This window comes from Tursiops truncatus, chromosome 10 (assembly GCF_011762595.2).
Source record: "Tursiops truncatus isolate mTurTru1 chromosome 10, mTurTru1.mat.Y, whole genome shotgun sequence".
NCBI lineage: Eukaryota > Metazoa > Chordata > Mammalia > Artiodactyla > Delphinidae > Tursiops > Tursiops truncatus.
The window spans coordinates 16,223,782-16,249,893 of record NC_047043.1 but is presented as its reverse complement, the minus strand read 5'-3'; the positions used below and the strand labels follow the sequence as shown (position 1 = coordinate 16,249,893).

The 26,112-nt window shown below is 37.9% G+C and overlaps 1 protein-coding gene across 7 annotated transcripts in view; it reads right to left on the bottom strand.

The window, feature by feature from the left end:
• The window catches only part of CDKAL1 (CDKAL1 threonylcarbamoyladenosine tRNA methylthiotransferase), a 652,719-nt gene that overhangs the window by 458,270 nt on the left and 168,337 nt on the right, over window positions 1–26,112 (bottom strand). For all 7 annotated transcript variants that reach the window (XM_033863886.2, XM_019945111.3, XM_033863888.2 and 4 more), the window contains one exon: window positions 7,233–7,281. In XM_033863886.2, the coding sequence (XP_033719777.1) occupies window positions 7,233–7,281 (49 nt within the window). The remainder of the gene's footprint in view (window positions 1–7,232; window positions 7,282–26,112) is intronic.

Genomic DNA, 26,112 nt, shown 5'->3' with positions numbered 1-26,112 from the left:
CCTGGAAACAAATGACAATGAAAACACGATGACCCAAAACCTACGGGATGCAGCAAAAGCGGTTCTAAGAGGGAATTTATAGCAATACAATCCTACCTTACGAAATAAGATACAGCTCAAATAAACAACCTAACCTTACACCTAAAGCAAAAAATAAGAAAAGAAAAAGAAGAAACAAAAACACCCCCAAGTTAGCAGAAGGAAAGAAGTCATAAAGATCAGATCAGAAATAAATGAAAAAGAAATGAAGGAAACAATAGCAAAGATCAATAAACTAAAAGCTGGTTCTTAAAAAAAAAAAAAAAAAGGCTGGTTCTTTGAGAAAATAAACAAAATTGATAAACCATTAGCCAGACTTATCAAGAAAAAAACGGGAGAAGACTCAAATCAATAGAATTAGCAATGAAAAAGGAGAAGTAACAACTGACACTGCAGAAATACAAAGGATCATGAGAGATGACTACAAGCAACTCTACGCCAATAAAATGAACAACCTGGAAGAAATGGACAAATTCTTAGAAATGCACAACCTTCCGAGACTGAACCAGGAAGAAACAGAAAATATGAACAGACCAATCACAAGCACTGAAATTGAAACTGTGATTAAAAATCTTCCAACAAACAAAAGCCCAGGACCAGATGGCTTCACAGGAGAATTCTGTCAAACACTTAGAGAAGAGCTAACATCTATCCTTCTCAAAGTGTTCCAAAATATAGCAGAAGGAGGAACACTCCCAAACTCATTCTATGAGGCCACTATCACCCTGATACCAAAACCAGACAAAGATGTCACAAAGAAAGCAAACTACAGGCCAATATCACTGATGAACACAGATGCAAAAATCCTTAACAAAACACCAGCAAACAGAATCCAACAGCACATTAAAAGGCTCATGCACCATGATCAAGTGGGGTTTATCCCAGGAATGCAAGGATTCTTCAGTATATGCAAATCAATCAATGTGATATACCATATTAAGAAACTGAAGGAGAAAAACCATATGATCATCTCAATAGATGTAGAGAAAACTTTCGACAAAATTCAACACCGATTTATAATAAAAACCCTCCAGAAAGTAGGCATGGAGGGGACTTACCTCAACATAATAAAGGCCGTATATGACAAACCCACAGGCAACATGGTGCTCAATGGTGAAACACTGAAACCATTTCCACTAAGATCAGGAACAAGACAAGGTTGCCCACTCTCACCACTCTCATTCAACATTGTTTTGGAAGTTTTAGCCACAGCAATCAGAGAAGAAAAAGAAACAAAAGGAATCCAAATCAGAAAAGAAGAAGTAAAGCTGTCACTGTTTGCAGATAACATGATACTATACATAGAGAATCCTAAAGATGCTACCAGAAAACTACTAGAGCTAATCAATGAATTTGGTAAAGTAGCAGGATACAAAATTAATGCACAGAAATCTCTTGCATTCCTATACACTAATGATGAAAAATCTGAAAGTGAAATTAAGAAAACACTCCCATTTACCACTGCAACACAAAGAATAAAATATCTAGGAAAAAACCTACCTAAGGAGACAAAAGACCTGTATGCAGAAAATTATAAGACACTGATGAAAGAAATTAAAGATGATACAAATAAATGGAGAGATATACCATGTTCTTGGATTGGAAGAATCAACATTGTGAAAATGACTCTACCACCCAAAGCAATCTACAGATTCAATGCAATCCCTATCAAATTACCAATGGCATTTTTCACAGAACTAGAACAAAAAACTTCACAACTGGTATGGAAACACAAAAGACCACGAATAGCCAAAGCAATCTTGAGAAAGAAAAATGGAGCTGGAGGAATCAGGCTTCCTGACTTCAGATTATACTACAAAGCTACAGTAATCAGTATGGTACTGGCACAAAAGCAGTAATATAGATCAATGGAACAGGATAGAAAGCCCAGAGATAAACCCACACACATATGGTCACCTTATCTTTGATAAAGGAGGCAAAAATATACAGTGGAGAAAAGACAGCCTCTTCAATAAGTGGTGCTGGGAAAACTGGACAGCTACATGTAAAAGAATGAAATTAGAACACTTCCTAACACCATACACAAAAATAAACTCAAAATGGATTAAAGACCTACATGTAAGTAAGGCCAGTGTAAGTAAGGCCAGACACGATCAAACTCTTAGAGGACAACACAGGCAGAACACTCTATGACATAGATCACAGCAAGATCCTTTTGGACCCACCTCCTAGAGAAATGGAAATAAAAACAAAAATAAACAAATGGGACCTAATGAAACTTAAAAGCTTTTGCACAGCTAAGGAAACCATAAATAAGACGAAAAGACAACCCTCAGAATGGGAGAAAATATTTGCAACTGAAGCAACTGACAAAGGATTAATCTACAGAATTTACAAGCAGCTCATGCAGCTCAATATCAAAAAAACAAACAACCCAATCCAAAAATGGGCAGAAGACGTAAAGAGACATTTCTCCAAGGAAGATATACAGATTGCCAACAAACACATGAACGAATGCTCAACAGCATTAATCATTAGAGAAATGCAAGTCAAACTACAATGAGATATCATCTCACACCTGTCAGAATGGCCATCATCAAAAAATCTACAAACAATAAATGCTGGAGAGAGTGTGGAGAAAAGGGAACCCTCTTGCACTGTTGGAGGGAATGTAAATTAATACAGCCACTATGGAGAACCGTATGGAGGTTCCTTTAAAAACTAAAAATAGAACTACCAAACGACCCAGCAATCCCACTACTGAGCATATAATCTGAGGAAACCATAATTCAAAAAGAGTCATGTACCACAATGTTCACTGCAGCTCTATTTACAACAGCCAGGACATGGAAGCAACCTAAGTGTACATTGACAGATGAATGGATAAAGAAGATGCGGCACATATATACAGTGGAATATTACTCAGCCATAAAAAAGAAATGAAATTGAGTTATTTGTAGTGAGGTGGATGGACCTAGAGTCTGTCATACAGAGTGCAGTAAGTCACTTCTTCAGAAAGAGAAAAACAAATACCGTATGCTAACACATATATATGGAATCTAAAAAACAACCCAACAAAACGGTCATCAAGAACCTAGGGGCAAGATGGGAATAAAGATGCAGACCTACTAGAGAATGGACTTGAGGATACGGGAAGGGGGAAGGGTAATCTGGGACAAAGTGAGAGAGTGGCATGGACATATATACACTACCAAATGTAAAACAGATAGGTAGTGGGAAGCAGCCGCATAGCACAGGGAGATCAGCTCGGTGTTTTGTGACCACCTAGAGGGGTGGGATAGGGAGGGTGGGAGGGAGGGAGATGCAAGAGGGAAGAGATATGGGGATATATGTATATATATAACTGATTCACTTTGTTATAAAGCAGAAACTAACACACCATCGTAAAGCAATTATACTCCAATAAAGATGTTAAAAAAAAAGGTAAATCCTTTAAATATTGTACTTCTTCCCTTAGCTTTAATTACATATCTTGTTCAACTATCAAGATGATACAAAAGAAAATCCTAAAGTCTTTATAATATGGTGTCTCCTAAAGCAAATGCTATAAATGGATGGAATTTTCAGGCAACTAGTGTTGAACAGTGAGAACTCATTCAGCATATCTTAAATTCTCCAGTTTGCTCCAACCAAGACAGATATAAAGGTAATATGCTTTGTTTGGTTTTCTTGTAATTACAATAGATTTAAATGTTTTTATCACCAGTGTATCTTATTAATACCTTTTTAAAAAATACTATTTGGTATACCACAAGAAGAATGCAAACAGGCTGTGGCAGAGGCTGTGTGTCCAAACCCCCTTCAAGGAAGACATATGAAGACAGCCCAACAGGAATCAAATGTGGAAACAAGACAGTTACAGCAGAATCCTCTCGTCAGGCTGCATTCCATCTGGCCCTCCTCGGCACAGCCTTCTTCTCCATGGAGCATTTATCAATCAGGGTCCCAGCAAAGCAGATGGCACACTGCATAACTGAAGAGATTTTAATAAAGGGACTATTTACTAAAGCTTGGCAAGTAGAAAAACCAACAAGAGACAATGCAGTACTCTCAGGCTAGCAACAATGGGGTGTATTTTCACCCCTGGGCCTGAAAAAGCAAAGGAAAGGAAGAGTTACAGGAACCCGCAAAAAAAGATGAATAGAGAGGGCCACCTGACAGGAGTTGTGACCTTCAGGTTAGGACGGGCAGGTAAGAAGGGAGTGAGAGAGGGGAACGAATCCTCCCATTTCACACTCTAGTCACACCCCCAACCTCTAACTGGAGAAATCCAAGTAGATGCCAGGTAGCAAGGATCCTACGGATGCAGTCCACACAGGTCTGCCTCCATGGACACACATCAAGGTGCCGAAGGGTGGGGAATGGATCTGGAGGGAAACAGAACTTATCCACTTCTGTGCAAGATCCTAAGATGAATGTGAAGCAAACTGCAAATAATATACAAGACATATCAAACAGTACAGCTGACTGGAGCAAAAGGTGTATGTACGGAATTAATGGAAGAAAAAGCGGAAATGGTAGAATGAGGTAGAAGTCACAAGTTAGTTTGGTAGGTAACAAGCAGCTACCGAAGGTACACATACAGGAGAGTGAGATATTCCCAGAAAATGACAGCCGTATATACAGTCTGATTGAAAGGAGCATCACTGCAATCGGAGGCCAGTTAGATTATTCCTGCACCCTAAGTATTAAGGGGGTAGTGAGAAGTAAATATTAACATGCATTTCCCCTAGTATATCCCAGGTATCTCAAAAGTCTTATCCATTTAATTCTCTCCATTTTAAACTGAGAAAACTGAGTCTCAGAAAAGTAACTTACTGGAAAACAACCAACAAGTAGTTAACTGTTACAAGGACCACATTATTTCACTAACTTGTGCTGTCTTGTAAGACTTGGCAGTAGAAAAAGAAAGTGAAGAATGGAAGTTTCAGTGACAGGCCCAGATCTCCATTAACAAGAAGATCTCAGATGAGTCCCTTAACCCCTTCCTGGATCAGCTTCCTCATCTGCAAACTAAGGGTATCTAACAAAATTATTTCTCCCATCTCTGAAATTCTCCTGTGGTATTACCAAGACTTAATTCATCAATCTTCCCACCCTCAAACCAACCTGCCAGTGAACACCCACAGCAACTTCATCTTCAACTCATCTCTTGCTGTAGACTATCACAATTAAACCCAACTACAGTCTCTCCAATAAACCCACTTAAGCAAAACTCTTCAGTGAGATGCTATCCCTAATTAACCCATCCTGGAAGTGATAGGCCTTCTGTGATATTGTGATATAAGAAATACATATTTGGTCACCATCCCCAGTTCTTGGTACAGATCGATCTCCTAAAACTCTTATGATTTCCTGAGTGATAGGGTGAAAGGAGCATCTTTTGTTATTCATAATAAGCCCCTTTCAAGCAAATCTGAAATTTGTAGCAATGAGCTAACTCTTGGAGGTAACAGGCTGGTTGGTGTCATCCCTGATGACATATGATGTGGAGCATCTTTTCATATGCTTATTTTCCATCTGTGTATCTTCTTTGGTGAGGTTTCTGATAAGGTCATTGGCCCATTTTTTAATCAGGTTGCTTATTTTCCTGTTGTTAGGTTTTGAGAGTTATTTGTGTATTTTAGATTACAGTTCTTCATCAGGTATGTCTTTTGCAAATATTTTCTTCCAGCCTGTGACTTGTCTTCCCATTCTCTTGACACTGTCTTTTGCATAGCAGACGTTTTTCATTTTAATGAGGTCCAGCTCATCAATTATTTCTTTCACAGATCATGCCTAGGTGTTACACCTGAAAAGTAACTGCCATACCTATGGTCACCTAGATTTCCTCCTGCATGATCTTTATTGTCATTCAGTTTTTTTAAAGTATTTAATGGCTAGTATATGCCTGGTACTCAAGCGACAATACCCTCAAGCATCCTGAAGCACTGCTTTAAGAAGTTCAACTGAACAACCGTTAAGGCAGTGACTCTCAACTGGGAGAGAGCACAGCCATCATGGTATAGTATGAATGTAGTGTCAAATTTAAGAGAACAGGCATCGGAATCAGACTGCCTAGATTCAGATTCCAACCATGCACTTACTACCTGTGTGCCCCTCTGTCACAACTTCCTCTTCTAAAAAATGAGGAAAACAGAGGAGGTACCCACTGTACTTCACAGTACTGTTGTAAAATTAAATGACTTACTCCATGCTTAGCATAGTGCCTGTCACACTGTAAGTGCACAATAAATGCTAGTAGTGATACTTCTAGACCTTACAAGATGGGGTTGAGGTATAGTTTGAAAAACAATATTCAAAGTTATCACTGCTACAAATTTTTAATCGTGACAGTTCATTTTATTTCAGGATTTCAAGGAAGACTAAGGTATAGTCTAAAATTCTCATATTCTGTGGTCACCTAATAAATTAAAGACTCAAAATGTGCAAGGTATGTAAGGCATGTGGAAGGTAGTAAATACAAGCCAGCAGGAAGGGTATGTGGTTAAAAATCTCAATTTGATGGAAGTAGACTGTTTTTTTTAAAACACAAACTCCCATTTATTAAAAAAAATGGTAAAAATTTTAAGTGAGAACCTCAATTCACTTAATATTTTAATATCATATTATCAGTTTTCATTTGTACTAATCTAACAGAAGAAAAGTAGACTATATTTACAAATTAATCCACAGAATTAAGAATGGTTTATTCCTCAGTGGCTTCAATAAGAATCTGTTTCAAAGAACACTGGCTAATAAAACAATCAAAGCATAATTCTATTTTCTGTAACTACAAAAATTATACATAGAAGAGGAATCAAAACTGAATACTACTTTTAAAGTACTTTCAGAAGGGATAACTGCAGCTAATTATGTGATATAAAAACAAGCAAATAATGTCAATTATATCTCAATAAAACTGAAAATAAAGCTGTTTCCTTATTTTAAAATTAAATTCTGTCTTCCTGATCTCAGGTTGAAATTAAATCTATTTTACGCTAAAATAAAAATAAGATTTTTTAAAAAGACTATTCCTGACATTTATAAGCCAACCAAATATATGCCTCCTATATTGGATTGGCCAATGCACAAAGCAGTCAAGGACAAAATTTTATGATTTTTGTCCAACAATAACGTCCATAAAAATGCTTAACAATATTAACTAAGTAGTATTTTATAATACAGTTCAAATAATATATACATGTGCTTATCTGACTTTCAACAATTACCTTTAATTGTTTCCTCCACAACTTCTACCACACGATCTATCTGTTGAACCTAAAAAGAAAACAAACTGTTAGACAAGCAATTTACATGCAGAAGAAAGAGCAATTTTTGTTTATCATAACACATTTCGAAGCACATAAATGCAAGTTTTCTTTAATGCATTTGGAGATATTATAAGAAATACTCCATATTGTTTTGTGTTACAATGAAGTATGAAATTATCACTCTCCTGTCCTCCAATTATAATTGAAGTAATCATATTACATTTAAATAAACTGCCTGGAGTTCTATTAGGATAGCCTATCAACATAAACTCAACACATCCTGAGATATAAATTGCAGTTTAATTAAAACATGTATCTTCACACAGAGCTTCAAGGAAAATAGCATAATATGACAACCTACACAAAAGGATACATGCTGGTATTAAGAAGATCTACTCCAAATTTTATGCTTTATTATTTTAACACTGAAACCCCTTTTAATGAATTTCTACCATGTGCCAGGTACCCCGCTCAGGTCCGTGGAATACAAAATCAAATAACAGCTCCTGCCCTAGACACAAGTGACTAAGGAAGATTTCCCAGGGTACCATGGGAACACAAAGGGAAGATAATAAAACACATCTGAGTAATCCAGCAATGCTCCTCAGGGAACCAGAGATGGCTCTTGAGGGATAAAAAGGATTCAGATAGGAGAAGCCCACTAAGGGCATTCAGTTAGAGTGGCTACAGTTTGGAAGGAAAATGAAAAAAGCAAAGATTGTAGCCCAAGAAGCTAGAGGAAGGAGAGCAAGACAGGTAACAAAAGGTCATAAGTTGATATTTCTTCTACATTTAAAATCCTCAAAATCATTATTGTTTTATCACAAAATAGAAATATAAAAAGGAAATAAAGTAACTCATAACACTTTCCACTCCTCAGATGAAATCACTCATAACAGTTTGATGAGTAGGTACCAAGTGTTAAACATTTACACCTAATTCTGTTCTGTAGCGTTTTCTTCCATAACAAATTATTAGACAGATAACAGATAAAATAACAGACCTCAGCTTGATTTGTTTTTCTATACATCATCAATACATCTGGGTCTACTTCATTCATTTTACTAGCTGCCTACTCTCTCACATATGGATATAACATAATGCATTCATACAGTTCAGTAGCGATGAATTCCCCTACTGATGAGCATTTTTGTCACTCCTAATCGTTCATCATTATACAATGATGTTGCAATGAACTCAACTGAGACAAGAAGAACCTTTTAAAAACACTTTATTTAAAATGCAATGTCACATCTCTTTGAAATATTCTTTTGGCCTCAGTACCTTATAGGAAATAAGGGAAGACTTGACAGAACACACTTGAATCCAGCTCTGCCTGTGACCACTCAGCCCAGCATGATGGTAGTAGTAACAATAATTATTGAGAAATTGTCAAAGGCAAAATAAATCTCAGAGAAAGTAAGATATTTAGTCCTAAACAAACCTACCTAACTGGAGATGGATGTGTCCACCTAGAACCACTGGAACCATTAAGTTCTGGTTTTATTAAGAGAATCCACATGGCTTCCTTATAGAATGTGATCAAACCCAGGATAACAGAGAGTTCAAAGAGGAAGAAGTAGCCAGCAGTGTCAAATGCTTCAGAGATGACAAGTAACATAAAGACTAAAATGGGTATACCTGGGTATAACTGGGTCAATGAACCCAGTTCGGTAGTAATGAATCATAAGTAAGAAAATGGTGACAGCTCATACAGACAACTCTTACAGAAAGCTGGGTAGAAAAAAGAGAAAGAGGACTCCTGATAGCTAAAAAAAAAAAAAAAAAATCGAGTATCCATGTGTTAGTACATTTAATTCTTTCTTTCCTTCCTTCCTTTCTTTTTTAAAGTTTACATGCTGAGGAGAGAAAGGCCATAGATAAAAAGGAATTGAAGATAGAAGAAAAAATTGTTGGAGCTAGGTCCTTCAGGAAGTAGAGAGGGTAAGATCCAAAACACAGGTAGTAGAGACACAAGCCAGAATGGGAGAGGGGCCAAGTCATCTTCTGAGACAAGGGGTTACGAGGGGAGCCTGAAAATAGATGCTATTACTCTTGTAGAAGTCAAAGAGGATATTAAACAAGATTCCCATCTGTTGGCCTCAATTTTCTCAGTGAAATAAGAAGCAAGTTCATCTGCTATGAGTGAGCAAGCATATTGTTAAATAAGAACAGAGTGGATGTTTAAAATACCTGTTAAAAGTTTAATACCTGGTTAAAAAAAAAAAAGAGAAGACTAGAAACACATAAAAATTGCTACGGTATTGAGATACCAGTTGAAACTAGATACCATGAACTTTTAACAATGACTCCATGTATAGCTGTCATTTTCCTCAGGGCCCAGCAGATCTTATGTAGGAACGAAACAGTCAAAAGGACTGACCCAACGTTTGTTCATTCCATCATTTATTCATTCACTCATCATTTGTTAAACATCTAACAAGTGCCAGGAAGGTTCAAAAGTCTGGGGAAATAGCACAGAGATTTACAGGACAGATGTGAAGGATATGGAAAAAAGGAAACTATGCTGGATAACATGAAACTGTAAGTATAGGTTAGATAGATAAAGAAGAAGCAGAACCAGAAAGGAGAAATAAAGTGGCTGCGGGTTGAAGGAAGGAAGGAATGAAAGGAAAGGGAGGGTGGGAAAGAGGAGCGAGGATGGAGAGAGATAAAGGAGAAAAGAGAATAGGAGGTTATAACCGAGTACAGATATAGGTATTTAGTATTTTTGAAGAACAGCAAGGTCCAAGATCTAGTCATGAGAACAATTTGCTGAAAGAGTCTGATAAAGGTGATAACCACTGGAGTTGAGAAGTAAGGAAATACGGTTAGAGTGTTGGTGAGACATTCCATATGGACACTCAGATTGCCCACGATATTAGAAATACAGGTAGGATAAGGAAGGAAGAGTTGATCAAATTTCCCAGTGAATGACCAACGTATCAGTTGAGGAAAAGACAGAATAAAAGAAGTACAATATAAAATAATTCAATAATGGAACCAAAACAAAAATGCTTTCCTATGCAGTTGGCGACATCACAGTTTAAAGGGAGTATTGCACCCAATCTCGTAGCACATGGACTGAATAAGAAGCGGGTTCCCTGGAGAAAAGTCAGAATAACATGTGGAGGGAGGAGTTAAAAGGTTAAAAAGTTGCGGGTAAGCTAAAACTGTAAAATTCTTAGAAGAAAACAAAGCCATAAATCTAGATGAATCTTGTATTAGACAATAGTTTCTTACTATTACATCAAAAGAATGAGTGATAAAAAAGGCAAACTGATCAAAATTAAAACCTCTTGGTACATCAAAGGACACTACTAGGAAAATAACAAGACAACATAGAAAATGGGAGAAAATTTTTGCAAATCATATACCTGATAAGAGACCTGAATCTAGAATATATAAAGCGCTACTTGAACTCAATAAAAAGACAAATAAACCATTTAAAAATGGGCAAAAGATCTGACTAGACACTTCTCCAAGAAAGATATACAAATGGCCAATAAGCACATGAAAATATGTTCAACATCATTAACCAACCAATAAATGCAAATCAAAACCACAATGGAGGAAGTGGGCAGTTACTGTTTAACATGCATAGGTTTTCAGTTTGGAAAGATGAAAATGTTCTGGAGATGGATGCTGGTGATGGTTCCACAGCAGAGTGAATGTATTTAACGCCACTGAACTATACACTTAAAATTGATTAAGATAGTAAACTTTATGTTGTGTATATTTTACCATAATAAGATACAACTTCATAGCCACTAGGATGGCTATAATCAAAAGGACAGACAGTAACAAATGTGGGCAAGGATATAGAGAAATTGGAACCCACATCACACATCACTAGTGGGAATGCAATAAAATGGGGCTGCTCCTTTGGAAACCAGGCTGGCAGATCCTCAAACCATTAAACCATATCATCCAGCAATTCCAATCCTAGCTGGATGCCCAAGAGAAATGCAAACGTATGCCCAGACAAAACTGGTACACAAATAGTCACAGCATTATTCATAATATGCAAAAGGCAGAAACAACCTAAGTCCCATCTACTGATGAATAGATAAACAAAAGGTGGTGCATGTCCATACAACAAAGTGTCATTGAACCATAAAGGGAAATGAAGTATTAATAATGTTAAAACATTATGCTAAAGGCCAGAGGAAAAAACCAATCAACATATCGTCTGATTCCATGCATATGAAATGACCATAATAGGGAAATTTTCAGAGGCAAAGTAGATTAGTGATTACCTATGGACGGGTGGTGAAAGAAATGAGAGGGACTGCTAAGGAGTACTGTGTTTCTTTTTGGAGTGATGAAAATATTATAAAATTGACTGTGGTGATGGTCGCATAACTCTGTGAATATACTAAAAACCACTGAATTACACAACTTAAATGGGAGAATAGTGTGGTGTTTGAATTGTATCTCAGAAGGGCTGTTATTACTGCCACCATCCCCCCCAAAAAAAGGTTGAGGGTGGTCAAATGTTTTAATGTCAAGGTCATGAAACTCAAGAAAAAACTGAGGAAATGTTCCAGTTAAAGGAGACTTAAGAGACCTGACAACTGAATGTAACTTTGGGTCTAGATCTGGGATTTTTCTCTTCCTACAAGGGACATTGGAACAATTAACAAGATCTGAATAAGGTCTGCACGCTAACTGATAGTATTTTAACAATGTTAAATTCCTGATTTTTATAATTAGACTACAGTGATATGAGAATAGCCTTGTTTTTTAAATATAAGGACATTTAGAAGTAAAGAGGCATCAGGTTTACATCTTGCTCTCAAAAGGATCAGGAAAAATGTCTATATATAAAAACAATAAGTAAATTTGGTAAAATTACCATTCGGGGAATCTGGGTAAATGGTATACGTTAATTCTTTATTTTCACCACTTTTCTGTGAGTGTGAAATTATGTCAAAATAAAACTTTAGGGCTTCCCTGGTGGCGCAGTGGTTGAGAGTCCGCCTGCCAATGCAGGGGACACGGGTTCGTTCCCCGGTCTGGGAGGATCCCACACGCCGCGGAGCAGCTGGGCCCGTGAGCCATGGCCACTGAGCCTGCACGTCCGGAGCCTGTGCTCCGCAACGGGAGAGGCCACAGCAGTGAGAGGCCCGCATACCGCAAAAATAAATAAATAATAAACAAAACTTAACGTGTGTGCATGGGTGTGGGTGTTGAAGAGATGAAGATTTTCTTTTACCCTAATGGTCACACAGAATTGACGTGAATGCATCAATTCTGAAATGCATCAAGCTGAAAATATATCCTCTGACTTTGAAAAAGTACTTGATTATCACATTCACTTTTAAGGCAGAAAAATAGATATTGCCTACTCCTGATCAGTAATCGCTGGGTGGTATGGGGGGAATCCAGGACTTCAAAAGGAAGGCTCTACCAAACTTTAAGAAAAAGAGAAAAAAGCATTTGATTACAAAAAGCAGGGGGGAAGTTCATTAAATGCTTTAAAGAAAATGTTGTGTCACTTCCATTTCTAGTAAGGAGGATGCTGGAGGAAGCAGTGGGAGAAAAAAAAGAAAGAAGAGGAGACTGAAGAAAGAGAGAGAAGAGTCAGGGGAGGGGGAATTAAGTGGAAGAGGGAGAGGCTGGGAGGCAAAAAGAACAGGGTGGAAGGCAGGGAGAGAAGAAAAAGCAGTCCTGAGTGAGAACAAACTCAAGATTCACATACAGTAATGAGGAATATATTGAATTCATTCTGGGAAGAAAAGGAAAGCTGTTCTTAATTAACACTATAAATTGTAGCCCTGAATACACAAGAGCTTAGTCTCTGGCATATAATTCAAATAAAATAAATAGAACAGTATCTTGTGTCCTTCAGGCACTTAGTTATAACCATACAGGAAAAAAAAAGACATGCGGTATGTTCTATTACTGACTCCATATGATCTTGACAATGAAGAAAGGAGTTGGTGAATAAACAACTCATAAATAACATTAATGAGTCATTCTGCTGCAGAACTTTTAAAAGAAACCCATAAAAATATTTTATTCAGCTATTATGAACTACTCCAAATTTATAACTCAACATATATTGAAGAAACAAACCTATACAAAGCCACCTAAAGCAAATAAAAGAGCTATTCTGAAGTTTCCTAATTGTTTCGAGCAGTGCTCTCCAACAGAACTTTCTACAAGGATGGAAATGTTTACACACTGGGCTGTCCAACATGGTAGTCACTAGCCACATGTAGTTACTGCGTACTGGAAACACAGCTAACTGTGACTGAGGAACTGAATTTTGATTTTAATTCACTTAAATATTCACCTGTGGCTTTTGGCAACCACACTGGAAAGTGCAGGTTTAGAGTATGGCTAAGACAGCTACCCAGTTTGTGGTGACGTGTTAAGGAAGCCCTAGGAAACTAACACACACCTCAAACACAATTTTGCCAACTAGGCTAAAATAAAAGAGTCGTCAGAGAACAGGCTAATACTGTCCTGCAGCCAGAAGTTCAGCTTTCATATGCACTTGAAGTATCTTTTTTTCTGAACAACCAGTAGCTAGATAAGTTGCAACCAGACTACTAATGACACCGTTGATAGTTAACATTTCTTGAGCAATTACCACGTCCCAGGCTCCGTGCTAACACACCACATGCACCATCACTTTTAATCCTCAGAACGTCCCTCAGCAGTAGACACTTACTGTTATTTCCTAGGCTGAGGGAACTAAGGCACGAAGGTATCCTGCTAAATTCTAGCCAAGTGGTCTTAGTACATCTTATCTAGAAATGGCACATAAGGGGCACGTTTTGTGAATTTCCCTTTTCCTTTACACACCGAGGTCATTACTAACTGATCACAAAACGATATCCAACTGAACTTGGACTTTCAAGTTAACCAGGCAACAACTATTCCCCCAAACGCTCACCCACCAATCACCTCTGCCGTGCATGCATTCACTTGACAAATATCTATTAAGCACCAACCAAGCACTATGACTGTCCTAGGAACGGGAGACCTAATGGTGAAAATACCAAGTCCCCGCTTCATGGGCCTTACATTCTATTTGGAGGAGACAAACAGGTAAACAACGGAAAATGTTCATTTCCTATCATGATAGATGCTATGAAGAAAATAAAATCTGGGAGTGGCTGGAGGAGGAGAGGGCAATTTTACTACAGTGGTCCAGGTCAACCTCTGGACAGGCAGCATTGATGCTGGGACGTGAACCAACATCAGAAGCACCAACGTGAACGTCCAGGGGGAAGAGCACATACAGGGGTTGAGAGACAGAAGTGATGGCGAATGAGGGCCATCGTGGTAGGAGATGAGGTCAGATAATCAGGGAAGGAAGGCTATGTGAGACCTTGTAGCTCATGTTGTGCTGGCTACACTTTACATTCTACCTGCGAAAGGAAGTGTGATTGGAGGGTTAACTGAACAATCTCAGTAGCATCGCTCAGGCTAACTCTATCAAGAATGTGCAAAGAGCACTCTCTATCCACGTGTCGCTATTGCTCGGTGTGAGGCTTTTTATACTTGCATGAATCTGGCTGGGGTTTTACTACCTCTTGATTTTATCCCAAGACATTTCAAATCCTTTCAAGAGTAACAAAGGTTAATAAATTATAGATACACATCAACATAGATACAGAGGAACTCTCTCATTAGCTCTCTTAATTTTGATTGTACATAAATAAAGTAGGACAACCTGTCATTTCATTCTAATTAAGAAATATCAGACCAACACTTTAAAACCACCTAAAAACTCTATCAACCTTTAAAAGAAAAAAATGCCTTTCTTTCTATCTCTGTGAAGAACTATACTATAAAAAGCCTTTTCCATTAAATGCATGTTCAGATTTTTCACTTTTACCATAATGGGAGCTTGATCCAATAATCAGCATTTGACAGGTTAAAAGTTCAATACTGACTTCATGGTAAAAAAATATTTTTCTCTCTAAAAAATTTTCCTTCAAGCTGTTAAGGGAAGTCCCTACCTCTATAAACGGTATTGGAAGAGCTCAATTTCCAAATCTCTTAAATTTGGAGAAGTCCAGAGCAGGCACTAGCTAACTCTGCTGGAAGACAGATTTCTTGAATTCACAAGCCCATGAACAAGTTTACTAATGTTACACAAAAGAGCATTTGATGCTACATGTGGTTTAACTTTTTCAAAAAAACTTTCTCATCTGCCAGTACAGTTTCATCTTCTTTCACCTCTTCATTGAGAAAAATTCTTCCCCAGCAGTACAAATAGCCCTTTCATCAAAAGTTATATGACAGCACATTCCACACACCACTAAAAGCATATTTTCTACCTGAATGGTACCAGTGAGTGACGAACACTGAGTAAGAGATAAAAATTACTAAGTGAAAGATGAGGCCAGGCTAGATGGATGCCAGCAAAATGGGGATCAGTGCCAGGAACTTTTCCCCCTTAAAATCCAATTAAAATACCTATAAAACTTTCTCACAGGGGTTGGGGGGGGATCTTTAAGAAACTAAAATCAACATGCTAAATTCAATTATAGAGAGAAACATTCTTTGGGACATTAGAATATTATAGCCATATTAAATAATAGGACATGTTATAAAGTAAAAAATTATACATAAAGTAACACTAAAGTTGAAAACAGTAGTACTAGAATAAAACAGAAATACACATTAGGGATGTAAAACATCAACTAATAAACAATGTTGCATGTAGTAGGCAGAATAATGGTCTCTCAAAGATGTTCAAGTCATGATCCCAGAACCAGAGAGTAAATTACCTTCCATGGCAAATGGACTTTGCAGGTGTGATTAAGATTAAACACCTTGACCAGAGGGCAGACAGCAGAAGCAAGAAGAACTATAATCCTGCAGCCTGAGGAACAAAACCCACATTCACAGTAAGATAGACAAGATGAAAAGGCAGAGGGCTATGTACCAGATGAAGGAACAAGATACAACCCCAGAAAAACAACTAAATGAAGTGGAGATAGGCAACCTTCCAGAAAGAGAATTCAGAATAATGATAGTAAAGATAATCCAGCACCTCGGAAAAAGAATGGAGGCAAAGATCGAGAAGATGCAAGAAATGTTTAACAAAGACCTAGAAGAATTAAAGAACAAACAAACAGAGATGAACAATACAATAACTGAAATGAACACTACCCTAGAAGGAATCAATAGCAGAATAACTGGGGCAGAAGAACGGAGAAGTGACCTGGAAGACAGAAAGGTGGAATTCACTGCTGCGGAACAGAATAAAGAAAAAAGAATGAAAAGGAATGAAGACAGCCTAAGAGACCTCTGGAACAACATTAAATGCAACAACATTCACATTATAGGAGTCCCAGAAGGAGAAGAGAGAGAGAAAGGACCAGAGAAAATATTTGCAGAGATTACAGTTGAAAACTTCCCTAACATGGGAAAGGAAATAGCCACCCAAGTCCAGGAAGCACAGCGAGTCCCAGGCAGGATAAACCCAAGGAGAAACGTGCCAAGACACATAGTAATCAAATTGACAATAATTGAAGACAAAGAAAAATTATTGAAAGCAGCAAGGGAAAAATGACAAATAACATACAAGGGAACTCCCATAAGGTTAACAGCTGATTTCTCAGGAGAAACTCTACAAGCCAAAAGGGAGTGGAATGACATACATAAAGTGATGAAAGGGAAGAATCTACAACCAAGATTACTCTACCCAGCAAGGATCTCATTCAGATTTGATGGAGAAGTCAAAAGCTTTACAGAAAAGCAAAGGCTAAGAGAATTCAGCACCACCAAACCAGCTCTACAACAAATGCTAAAGGAACTTCTCTAAGTGGGAAACACAAGAGATGAAAAAGATCTATAAGAACAACCCAAAACAATTAAGAAAACGGTCATGGGAACATACATATCAATAATTACCTTAAACATGAATGGATTAAATGCTCCAACCAAAAGACACATGCTTGCTGAACGGATACAAAAACAAGACCCATATATATGCTGTCTACAAGAGACCCACTTCAGACCTAGGGACACATACAGACTGAAAGTGAGGGGATAGAAAAAGATATTCCATGCAAATGGAAATCAAAAGAAAGCTCGAGTAGCAATACTCATAACAGATAAAATAGACTTTAAAATATAGAACGTTACAAGAGACAAGGAATGACACTACATAATGATCAAGGGATCAATCCAAGAAGAAGATATAACAAGTATAAATATGTATGCACACAACATAGGAGAGCCTCAATACATAAGGCAACTGCTAACAGCTATAAAAGAGGAAATCGACAGTAACACAATAATAGTGGGGGACTTTAACACCTCACTTACACCAATGAACAGATCATCCAAAATGAAAATAAATAAGGAAACAGAAGCTTTAAATGACACAACAGACCAGATAGATTTAATTGATATTTATTGGACGTTCCATCCAAAAACAGCAGATTACACTTTCTTCTCAACTGCACACGGAACATTCTCCAGGATAGATCACATCTTGTGTCACACATCAAGCCTCAGTAAATTTAAGAAAATTGAAATCATATCAAGTATCTTTTCTGACCACACGCTGTGAGATTAGAAATGAATTACAGGGAAAAAAACGTAAAAAAAACAAATACATGGAGGCTAAACAATACGTTACTAAATAACCAAGAGATCACTGAAGAAATCAAAGAGGAAATCAAAAAATACCTAGAGAGAAATGTCAATGAAAACACAGCAATCCAAAACCTATGGGATGCAGCAAAAGCAGTTCTAAGAGAGAAGTTTATAGCTATACAAGCCTACATCAAGAAACAAGAAAAATCTCAAGTAAACAATCTAACCTTACACCTACAGGAACTAGAGAAAGAAGAACAAAAAAAAAAAAAAAAAAAAAAAATATTAAACACCTTGAGATGATGAGATTAACCTGGATTATCCTTAAAAGCTGAGGATCTTTCCCATCGCTGGATAGAGAGAGAGATCAAGATAGAAGAAGGGTCAGAGAGAGATGGCATTGCATTGCTGGCCTTAAAGATGGAAGAAGGGGGCCACAAGTCAAGGAATGTGGTGGCCTCTAAAAGCTGGAAAGGGCAAGGAAGAAGACTCCCCTAGAGCCTCCAGAAAAGGATGCAGCCCTGTCAACACCTTGATTTTAGCCCAGTAAAACCCATGCCCAACTTATCTCCAGAATCGTAAGATGATAAATGCGTGTTGTTTTAACCAACCACGTTTCTGGTAATTTGTTATGGGACATGTGAAACTCATAATTAATTAAGAAACAAACATGATAAGAGCACCATCAAAGAGGGAAGGGAAATTTTAAAAATAAATGCTGCTGGAACTGAGAACAATATGGAAAAAAATAAATGCATACTTCATATTTAACAAATACACTCAGTAAGTATTTACTGAGTCAGACAATGTAGTAAGTACAGAAACTAATGTAAAATATGTAAAGCTGGGCTTCCCTGGTGGCACAGTGGTTGAGAGTCCGCCTGCCGATGCAGGGGACACGGGTTCGTGCCCCGGTCCGGGAGGATCCCACATGCCGCAGAGCGGCTGGGCCCGTGAGCCATGGCCGCTGAGCCTGCGCGTCCGGAGCCTGTGTTCCACAGCGGGAGAGGCCACAGCAGTGAGAGGCCCGCGCACCGCAAAAACAACAAAAAGTAAAGCTGTAAAATAATAGCAAACAGAATCCCTGGCTTTGTGGAGCTTGTAAGTGTCCACCACAGTAAACTGCAGACAGAGCGAAGAGCTGAACAAATCCTTTCCAGAATTTTAAAAAAAAAAAAAAGGTCTAAAAGAAAAAGAAAAAATATATACTTTATCAGACCTGTTCCTCAATCCTGGAAACGTAAATTTTAAGTTTTGAAACCACAGGAGAAATTACCCACTCATTCCCCTCTCCCCCAAATTCCAAGTTTCTAATATATCAAAATTTTAAAAGGCAATGAAAAATAATGATAAAGAGACACACAAATTTTCCCAAGTTAAAATAGATTCCCTGCTGTTGAGTTGTAGGAGTCCTTTAGATATTCTGGTATAAACCCTTTAGGAGATATGTGTTTTGGAAATGTTTTCTCCCAATCCCTGGCTTATCTTTTCATCTTAACAGTATCTTTGGGGGAGCCAAAGGAATTAATTTTGATGAAGTCCAATTTATCAATTTCTTTTCTTCTGTGTCCTAAGAAATAGCTGTATGTGGCTACCTAAGAAACAGTTTCCTAACTTAAGGTCACCAAAAAAGAGGGGAAGGTGATAAAACTTTATCAAAGATACATGGATATTAAACAATCACAGAAAATATGCTCAACATCATTAGCCAACAGAGAAAACAAATTAAAACCACAATGAGATACTACTCATTCCTAGCACAACAGCTAAAATTAAACTGGGAGTACCAAGCTTTGGTCAAGATGTGAAGCAAATGAACTGCTGGTGGAAATGCAAAATAGTATAGCTGTTTTGGAAAACACTTTGGCAATTTTTAAAAGGCTGAGCAGATGCTGACCATATGACCAAGCAATACCATTCCTAGGTATTCACCCAAGAGAATGCAAACATAATTCACACAAAGACCTGTGCACGAATGTTTACAGCAGCTTTATTCTTCATAGCCCCAAACTGGAAACAACACAACTTTCCATCAACTTGCTAAATGTATAGACAAACTGTGATCCATCCATACAGTGAAATAATTCCATACAATAAAAAGTAACAAACTATTAATAATCACAACAAAATGTAAAATAGATAGCTAGTGGGAAGCAGTCACATAGCACAGGGAAATCAGCTCGGTGCTTTGTGACCAGCTAGAAGGGTGGGATAGAGAGGGTGGGAGGGAGGGAGATGTAAGAGGGAAGAGATATGGGGATATATGTATATGTATAACTGATTCACTTTGTTGTAAAGCAGAAACTAACATACCATTGTAAAGCAATTATACCCCAATAAAGATGTTAAAAAAATAATAATCACAACATGTATGAATACTGAATGAATCATGCTAAGTGAAAAAAGAAACAAAGTAACATATACAGGCATACCTCATTCTATTGCACTTCACTTTACAGCACTTTCCAAATACTGAGTTTTTTTATAAATTGAAGGTTTGTGGCAACCCTGCATGGAGCAAGTCTATTGGCAGCATTTTTCCTGCAGCATTTGCTCACTTCCTGTCTCTGTGTCACATTTTGGTGATCCTCACAATACTTCAAACATTTTCATTATTATATTTGTTGTGGTGATGTGTGATAAGTGGTCTTTAATGTCACTACTGTAATTAATTAGGGCAGCATGAACAGCGCCCACATAAGACAGCAAACTTAATTGATTACTGAAATGACAAAAAAGGATTTAGACTATTACATAAACTTAGTTGACAAAGAAGCAGGATTTGACAGAACTGACTCCAATTTTGAAAGTTCTACTGTGGGTAAAATGCTATCAAATAGTACTGCAGGCTGCAGAGAAACTGTTCATGAAAGGAAGAGTCAGTCGATGCAGCAAACTTCAGTGTTCTCTTATTTTAAGAAACGGCCACAGCCACCCCTCTTCAGTAACCACCACCCTCATCGGTCAGCAGCCCTCAACACTAAGGTAAGAGCCTCCACCCCCCAAAAGACTGTGACTCACTGAAGGCTCAGATGATGCTTAGCATTTTTTAATAATAAAGCATTATTTAAAATGAAGGTATGGGGACTTCCCTGGTGGTCCAGTGGTTAAGACTCCATGCTCCCAATGCAGGGGGACCGGGTTCGATCCCTGGTCAGGGAACTAGATCCCGCACACCCCCATCTAAAGATCCCACGTGCCGCAACTAAAGATCCCGCATGCCCCAGTGAAGAGCCCACCTGCTGCAACTAAGACCCAGCACAGTCAAGTAAATATTTTTTTAAATAAAATAAAATTAAGGTATGAATATATTTTTTAGACATAATGCTATTGCACATTTAAGAGACTACAGTATGGTGTAAACACAACTTTTATATACGTTTGAAAAGCAAAAAGATCATGTGACTTGCTTTACTGTGATGTTTGCTTTATTGCAGTGGTCTGGAACCAAACCCAAAATATTTCTGAGGTATGCCTATAATTCCATTTATTTGACATTCTGAAAAAGGCAAAACTATAGGGACAGAAATCAGAACAGTGGTTTCCGAGGACTGTGTTTACTGTTTGCTGGGGGTGGGAGTTGGGGGAGCTGACCACAGAAGGAGACAAGGGAAATTTCAGGTGCAATGGAAATGTTCTGTACGAAATTCATCAGAGGTGAAAATATAATTAACATTACATGTTAATTATATTTCAATAAATTGTACTTAAAATAACAAAAAAATTAGTATCAATAACATACAAGAAAATAATTAACATATAATGAATAAAGGGCATATAGAAATAACCACTAGATTATACTGCTTCTGACACTTACCTTTTCACACTATCTTACCCCTACCCTCCCTCAGTCTTTCACCCTGTCATGTTGATTCTGACTTAAGCATTTCACTGAATGCAAACTCTTTCTTTCCACCCTATTTATTACTCATCTGCACTACTCCAAGCTACACCTCTTAAAATTAGCGCCTCCAAATTACACTCAAATCAGGGTGCACTTCTTGCTATTCCTTCTCCCTTCCAGGCACCCTTAAGCACACATGCTTTTCCTTAGATACGTTACTGCTTCTGCGCAAAAGCCCTCTCTCCTTTCTCCATTCATCAAACCACTACTCATCCTTTGAAACCCTGGTCAAGAATGGTTTCAACCTCTGTGTGCCCACCAGACTTTATCCCTATGCATATTTATCATGATTATTTGCAGCTCTCCTCAGATTTTACTGTCTTTAAGGACAGACAAGTTTTATTCAGCTCTGTATCTCTAGCAAATAGTTTCATTCCAGGCACATAGCTGTGCTCAGTGTTAACTCTACTAGTAAGATAATTAAATTTTTTAAAAAATGCTAATACAGAGCACTAACTATGTGCCAGGGACCATGCTAAGCACATCATGTGTATTAAATACTTTAACCCTTACAAAACTCGGAGTTAGGTTCTATTATTATCTCCATTCTATGATGAAGAAACTGAGGCACAGAGAGGTTAAGTAACTTGTACAAGGTCACACAGCTAATAAGTGGTGGAGCAGGGATATGAACCTGTGTAACCTAGCTCCTAAATCCATGCTCTTCCTAGTATGCTAGACTACCTTTTTATAATTCAGTAGGTGAAAAATGTATACACATATAGATAAAATTAGAGGAAGCCATGAAAAAGTAAAAACAACAGATCTAGGAAGGTAAAAAAATGAATGGGCTTTTAAATCTACATGTCATTCTGTTACAATACTGCCATTTTGATAATTAAAGGTAAAAAAAATGGAATATGACAAGAAGAAATATCAGAAGACATGAAGTAGAGACAAACAGGAGAAGGACAGTTTCTAAAATTTTGCCCTCAATATCGATGCCACCATTACCGTGACATTATTCCATTTCATGAATTTATTTACCTTCTGGAATACAGTAATATGATAGAAATGTTCTAAAACGTATCCTCTTTCAAATGCTCCTTTATTTATACACATAATTTTCAAAATTAACATTCACGTATGAAACAGCCATCATGCTGTCTGACTTTTCAGGATTAGAGCAGCCTGCCTGAAAAGATGTTTAAACCACTGCAAATCAACCTGGTAAGAGGCTCTGAGATAAGTGGACACCTGCGTTAAACCACACTTTTGTTCAGCTGTCCAAAGGAAATATGCATCTGCCTGCAGGGCTCACAGCTGGCACATCAGGATGTGCTGTCATATACAAATTTTCAGCATCTAACTGTATTCTGCTTTGAATTGCATGTTTTAAAAATGTTTTTAAATGTTACAACCTGTTTATTAATTCACAGTTTATTTAGGATTTCTAGAGATATTATACAAAGATAAGCCTAATGAATCAATGCCAAGACCAATTTCAGATACAGTCTTTATTAGCTCAGAAAACCTACACAAAATGTACAATTCTGTAAACATGCTTTCCTGTAACAGAATAAAAACCAACCTTCCTAATAAATGTCATGCCTATCAATAATGACTACTATAAGAACTGAGAAATAACACTACCTTAAGCAGAGCTCAAGCAAATAAATACTATTTCAGCCATCTATTCCTAACACAACTCCCAGCTGATGGACACAAAGTGTATTTCCATCTGAACCTTACAGAGAAATTCCCAACTAATCAATCTCCCCATCATCTAGGGCCCCATCCCACCACACTCTCCAGAAGGCTGAAGATGTTCTAGGCTCAAATCAGATTTCTCTCCCCAAGAACTAGAATGCAAGCTCTATGGGGACAGGGATCTTTGGTGATTTTATATACCGCTGCATTCCTAGCACCTAGAACAGTAGCTAGCACTTAGTAGGCACTCAGTAAGTACTAGCTGAATAGAAAAGAACAATAATGTGGCAGCCCTGGGATTTAAAGCCTGGCTTTCTGAGCTCTGAAGTCTACTATTCTTTTTTGCTACCAGACTTTAAAACAGAACATCCTTCCTGGTTGACTATGCTAAAAGAAACTTTCCTGCCAAAAAACAAACTGAAGAGAAGAAAAGTAGCATTCAATAGGTACAGTCACAACATCTTGGAACTACCTACAGCTAGACACAGAGTAACCAATGTAAACAAATAAGAGCAGTGATTTAAAAAAACAAAAGTGACATTGCATGAAAACTGCTTCCAAGGTGAACAGTTAACCATTGTATTTGTCAAAAGAGAAATGAAGGGACTTCCCTGGTGGTGCAGTGGTTAAGAATCCACCTGCCAATATAGGGGACACGGATTTGAGCCCTGGTCCGGGAAGATCCCACATGCCGTGGAGCACCTAAGCCCATGCACCACAACTACTGACCCTGTGCTCTAGAGCCCGCAAGCCGCAACTAGAGAAAGCCTGCACACAGTAATGAATACCCAACGCAGCCAAAAATAAATGAATGAATGAATGAATTAATGAATGAATGAATGAATTTTATTTGAAAAAAAGAGAGAAATGAAAATTTTCACTGTAAGGTAAAATGTTTCAAGATCCCATAAAAATGAAAAAGATCTTGATTCTGCACTGATTATCTATAAATTCATGTTTTTATAAATTTATATTCTAGATATAAACTTCATTTAATCATGCTAGGGAAAAAGTTTTGGTTAAAAAAAGGTCTTTCTATCCAACACATATACGTTTTCAAACCTGTTCTTTCTCCTCTCCTGCTATAAAAAAAAACCCGGATGGGAGAAGCCTACAGATTACTGCCACCAAAGCCAGTTCTTCTGGACCCAGAGGTTGATAGGTATTACTTCTGGTTGATATTCTGTTATTTTCTTTCTCCGTTCCACCACACAGATAATATTAATCACAACTAGATTTAGGAGACATTACGACAGATGATAATATAAAGCCCAGGAGTCAAATCACCAATTACTAAGTGCCCTCACCACACTGCTCTCTCTGATTATGGAAACAAATTAACTGTCCCATTTCTAAAGGTTGATATGGGTGGAAATTAACGTTATGATGGTAACAAATATCATTCTTCCTTATTAAACATCTTCTTAAATGCTTACTCCAGGAGCACCTGCAAACATGGGACAGACTTGTCTTTTTTTTTTTGCGGTACACGGGCATCTCACTGTTGTGGCCTCTCCCGTTGTGGAGCGCAGGCTCCGGACGCGCAGGCTCAGCGGCCATGGCCCACGGGCCCAGCTGCCCCGCGACACGTGGGATCCTCCCAGACCGGGGCACGAACCCGCGCCCCCTGCATCGGCAGGCGGACTCCCAACCACTGCGCCACCAGGGAAGCCCCAGACTTGTCTTTTTAACTCAAGTGTGCAATAAGTACCTTGCTCACCATCTAAAGGCAGCCTTTTATTTCGATCACTTGGTCAACAGAGCAGACCATCCTCCCTGTATGTGGCACAACACAGACAAATCCTAGCAGGAGGTGAAAGCGCATAATACAGTTACAGCTGGTCTTCCTTCGACTTCTATTAACGCTCTCCCATCACAGAGACTCTGTGAGGAAAATTCTGTGAAGGAATAACAGTTTTCACACAGCCTGTAAATCAACTGTGCAATACAATTCTAAACATCCTCCTAAAAACAGGTTCCCAAGTCAATGAATTTAAACACCTTCATATTTTTTTTTACACTTCAGAATTGTTTTTCCTTTGTGTAAACCAATATATTTCTTTTTTTAAAAATAAATTTATTTATTTTTGGCTGTGTTGGATGTTCGTTGCTGCGCAAGGGTTTTCTCTAGTTGCAGCAGGGGCTACTCTTCATTGCGGTGCGTGGGTTTCTCATTGTGGTGGCTTCTCTTGTTGCAGAGCACAGGCTCTAGGCACACGGGCTTCAGTAGTTGTAGCACACGGGTTCAGTAGTTGTCGCTCGCAGGCTCTAGAGTGCAGGCTCAGTAGTTGTGGCTCACAGGCTTAGTTGCTCTGTGGCATGTGGGATCTTCCCAGACCAGGGCTCGAACCCATGTCCCCTGCATTAGCAGGTAGATTCTTAATCACTGTGCCACCAGGGAAGCCTCTAATTCATTTCTTTACTTGACTGTAACTCACTATGTTTCAGAAGGTTTCTGATTTTGTAGCAGTTCAACAATTATATTCAGAAATAGATCTCTCGAAATGCCAATTATAAATAATATTGGTTTCCTTCTCCAAATTTTCTTCAAAATTTTCAGTTCTCCTGTACATAATTTTTATATATAAAGTGTCAGTTATGATAGATGTCATATAGCTGCCACAGATCAAAATGCTCTATAAAATGATGTTGACAAAGAACAATCTTATACTTTAGTAATAATACCAAATGCTGAAGATATAATTAAACTAC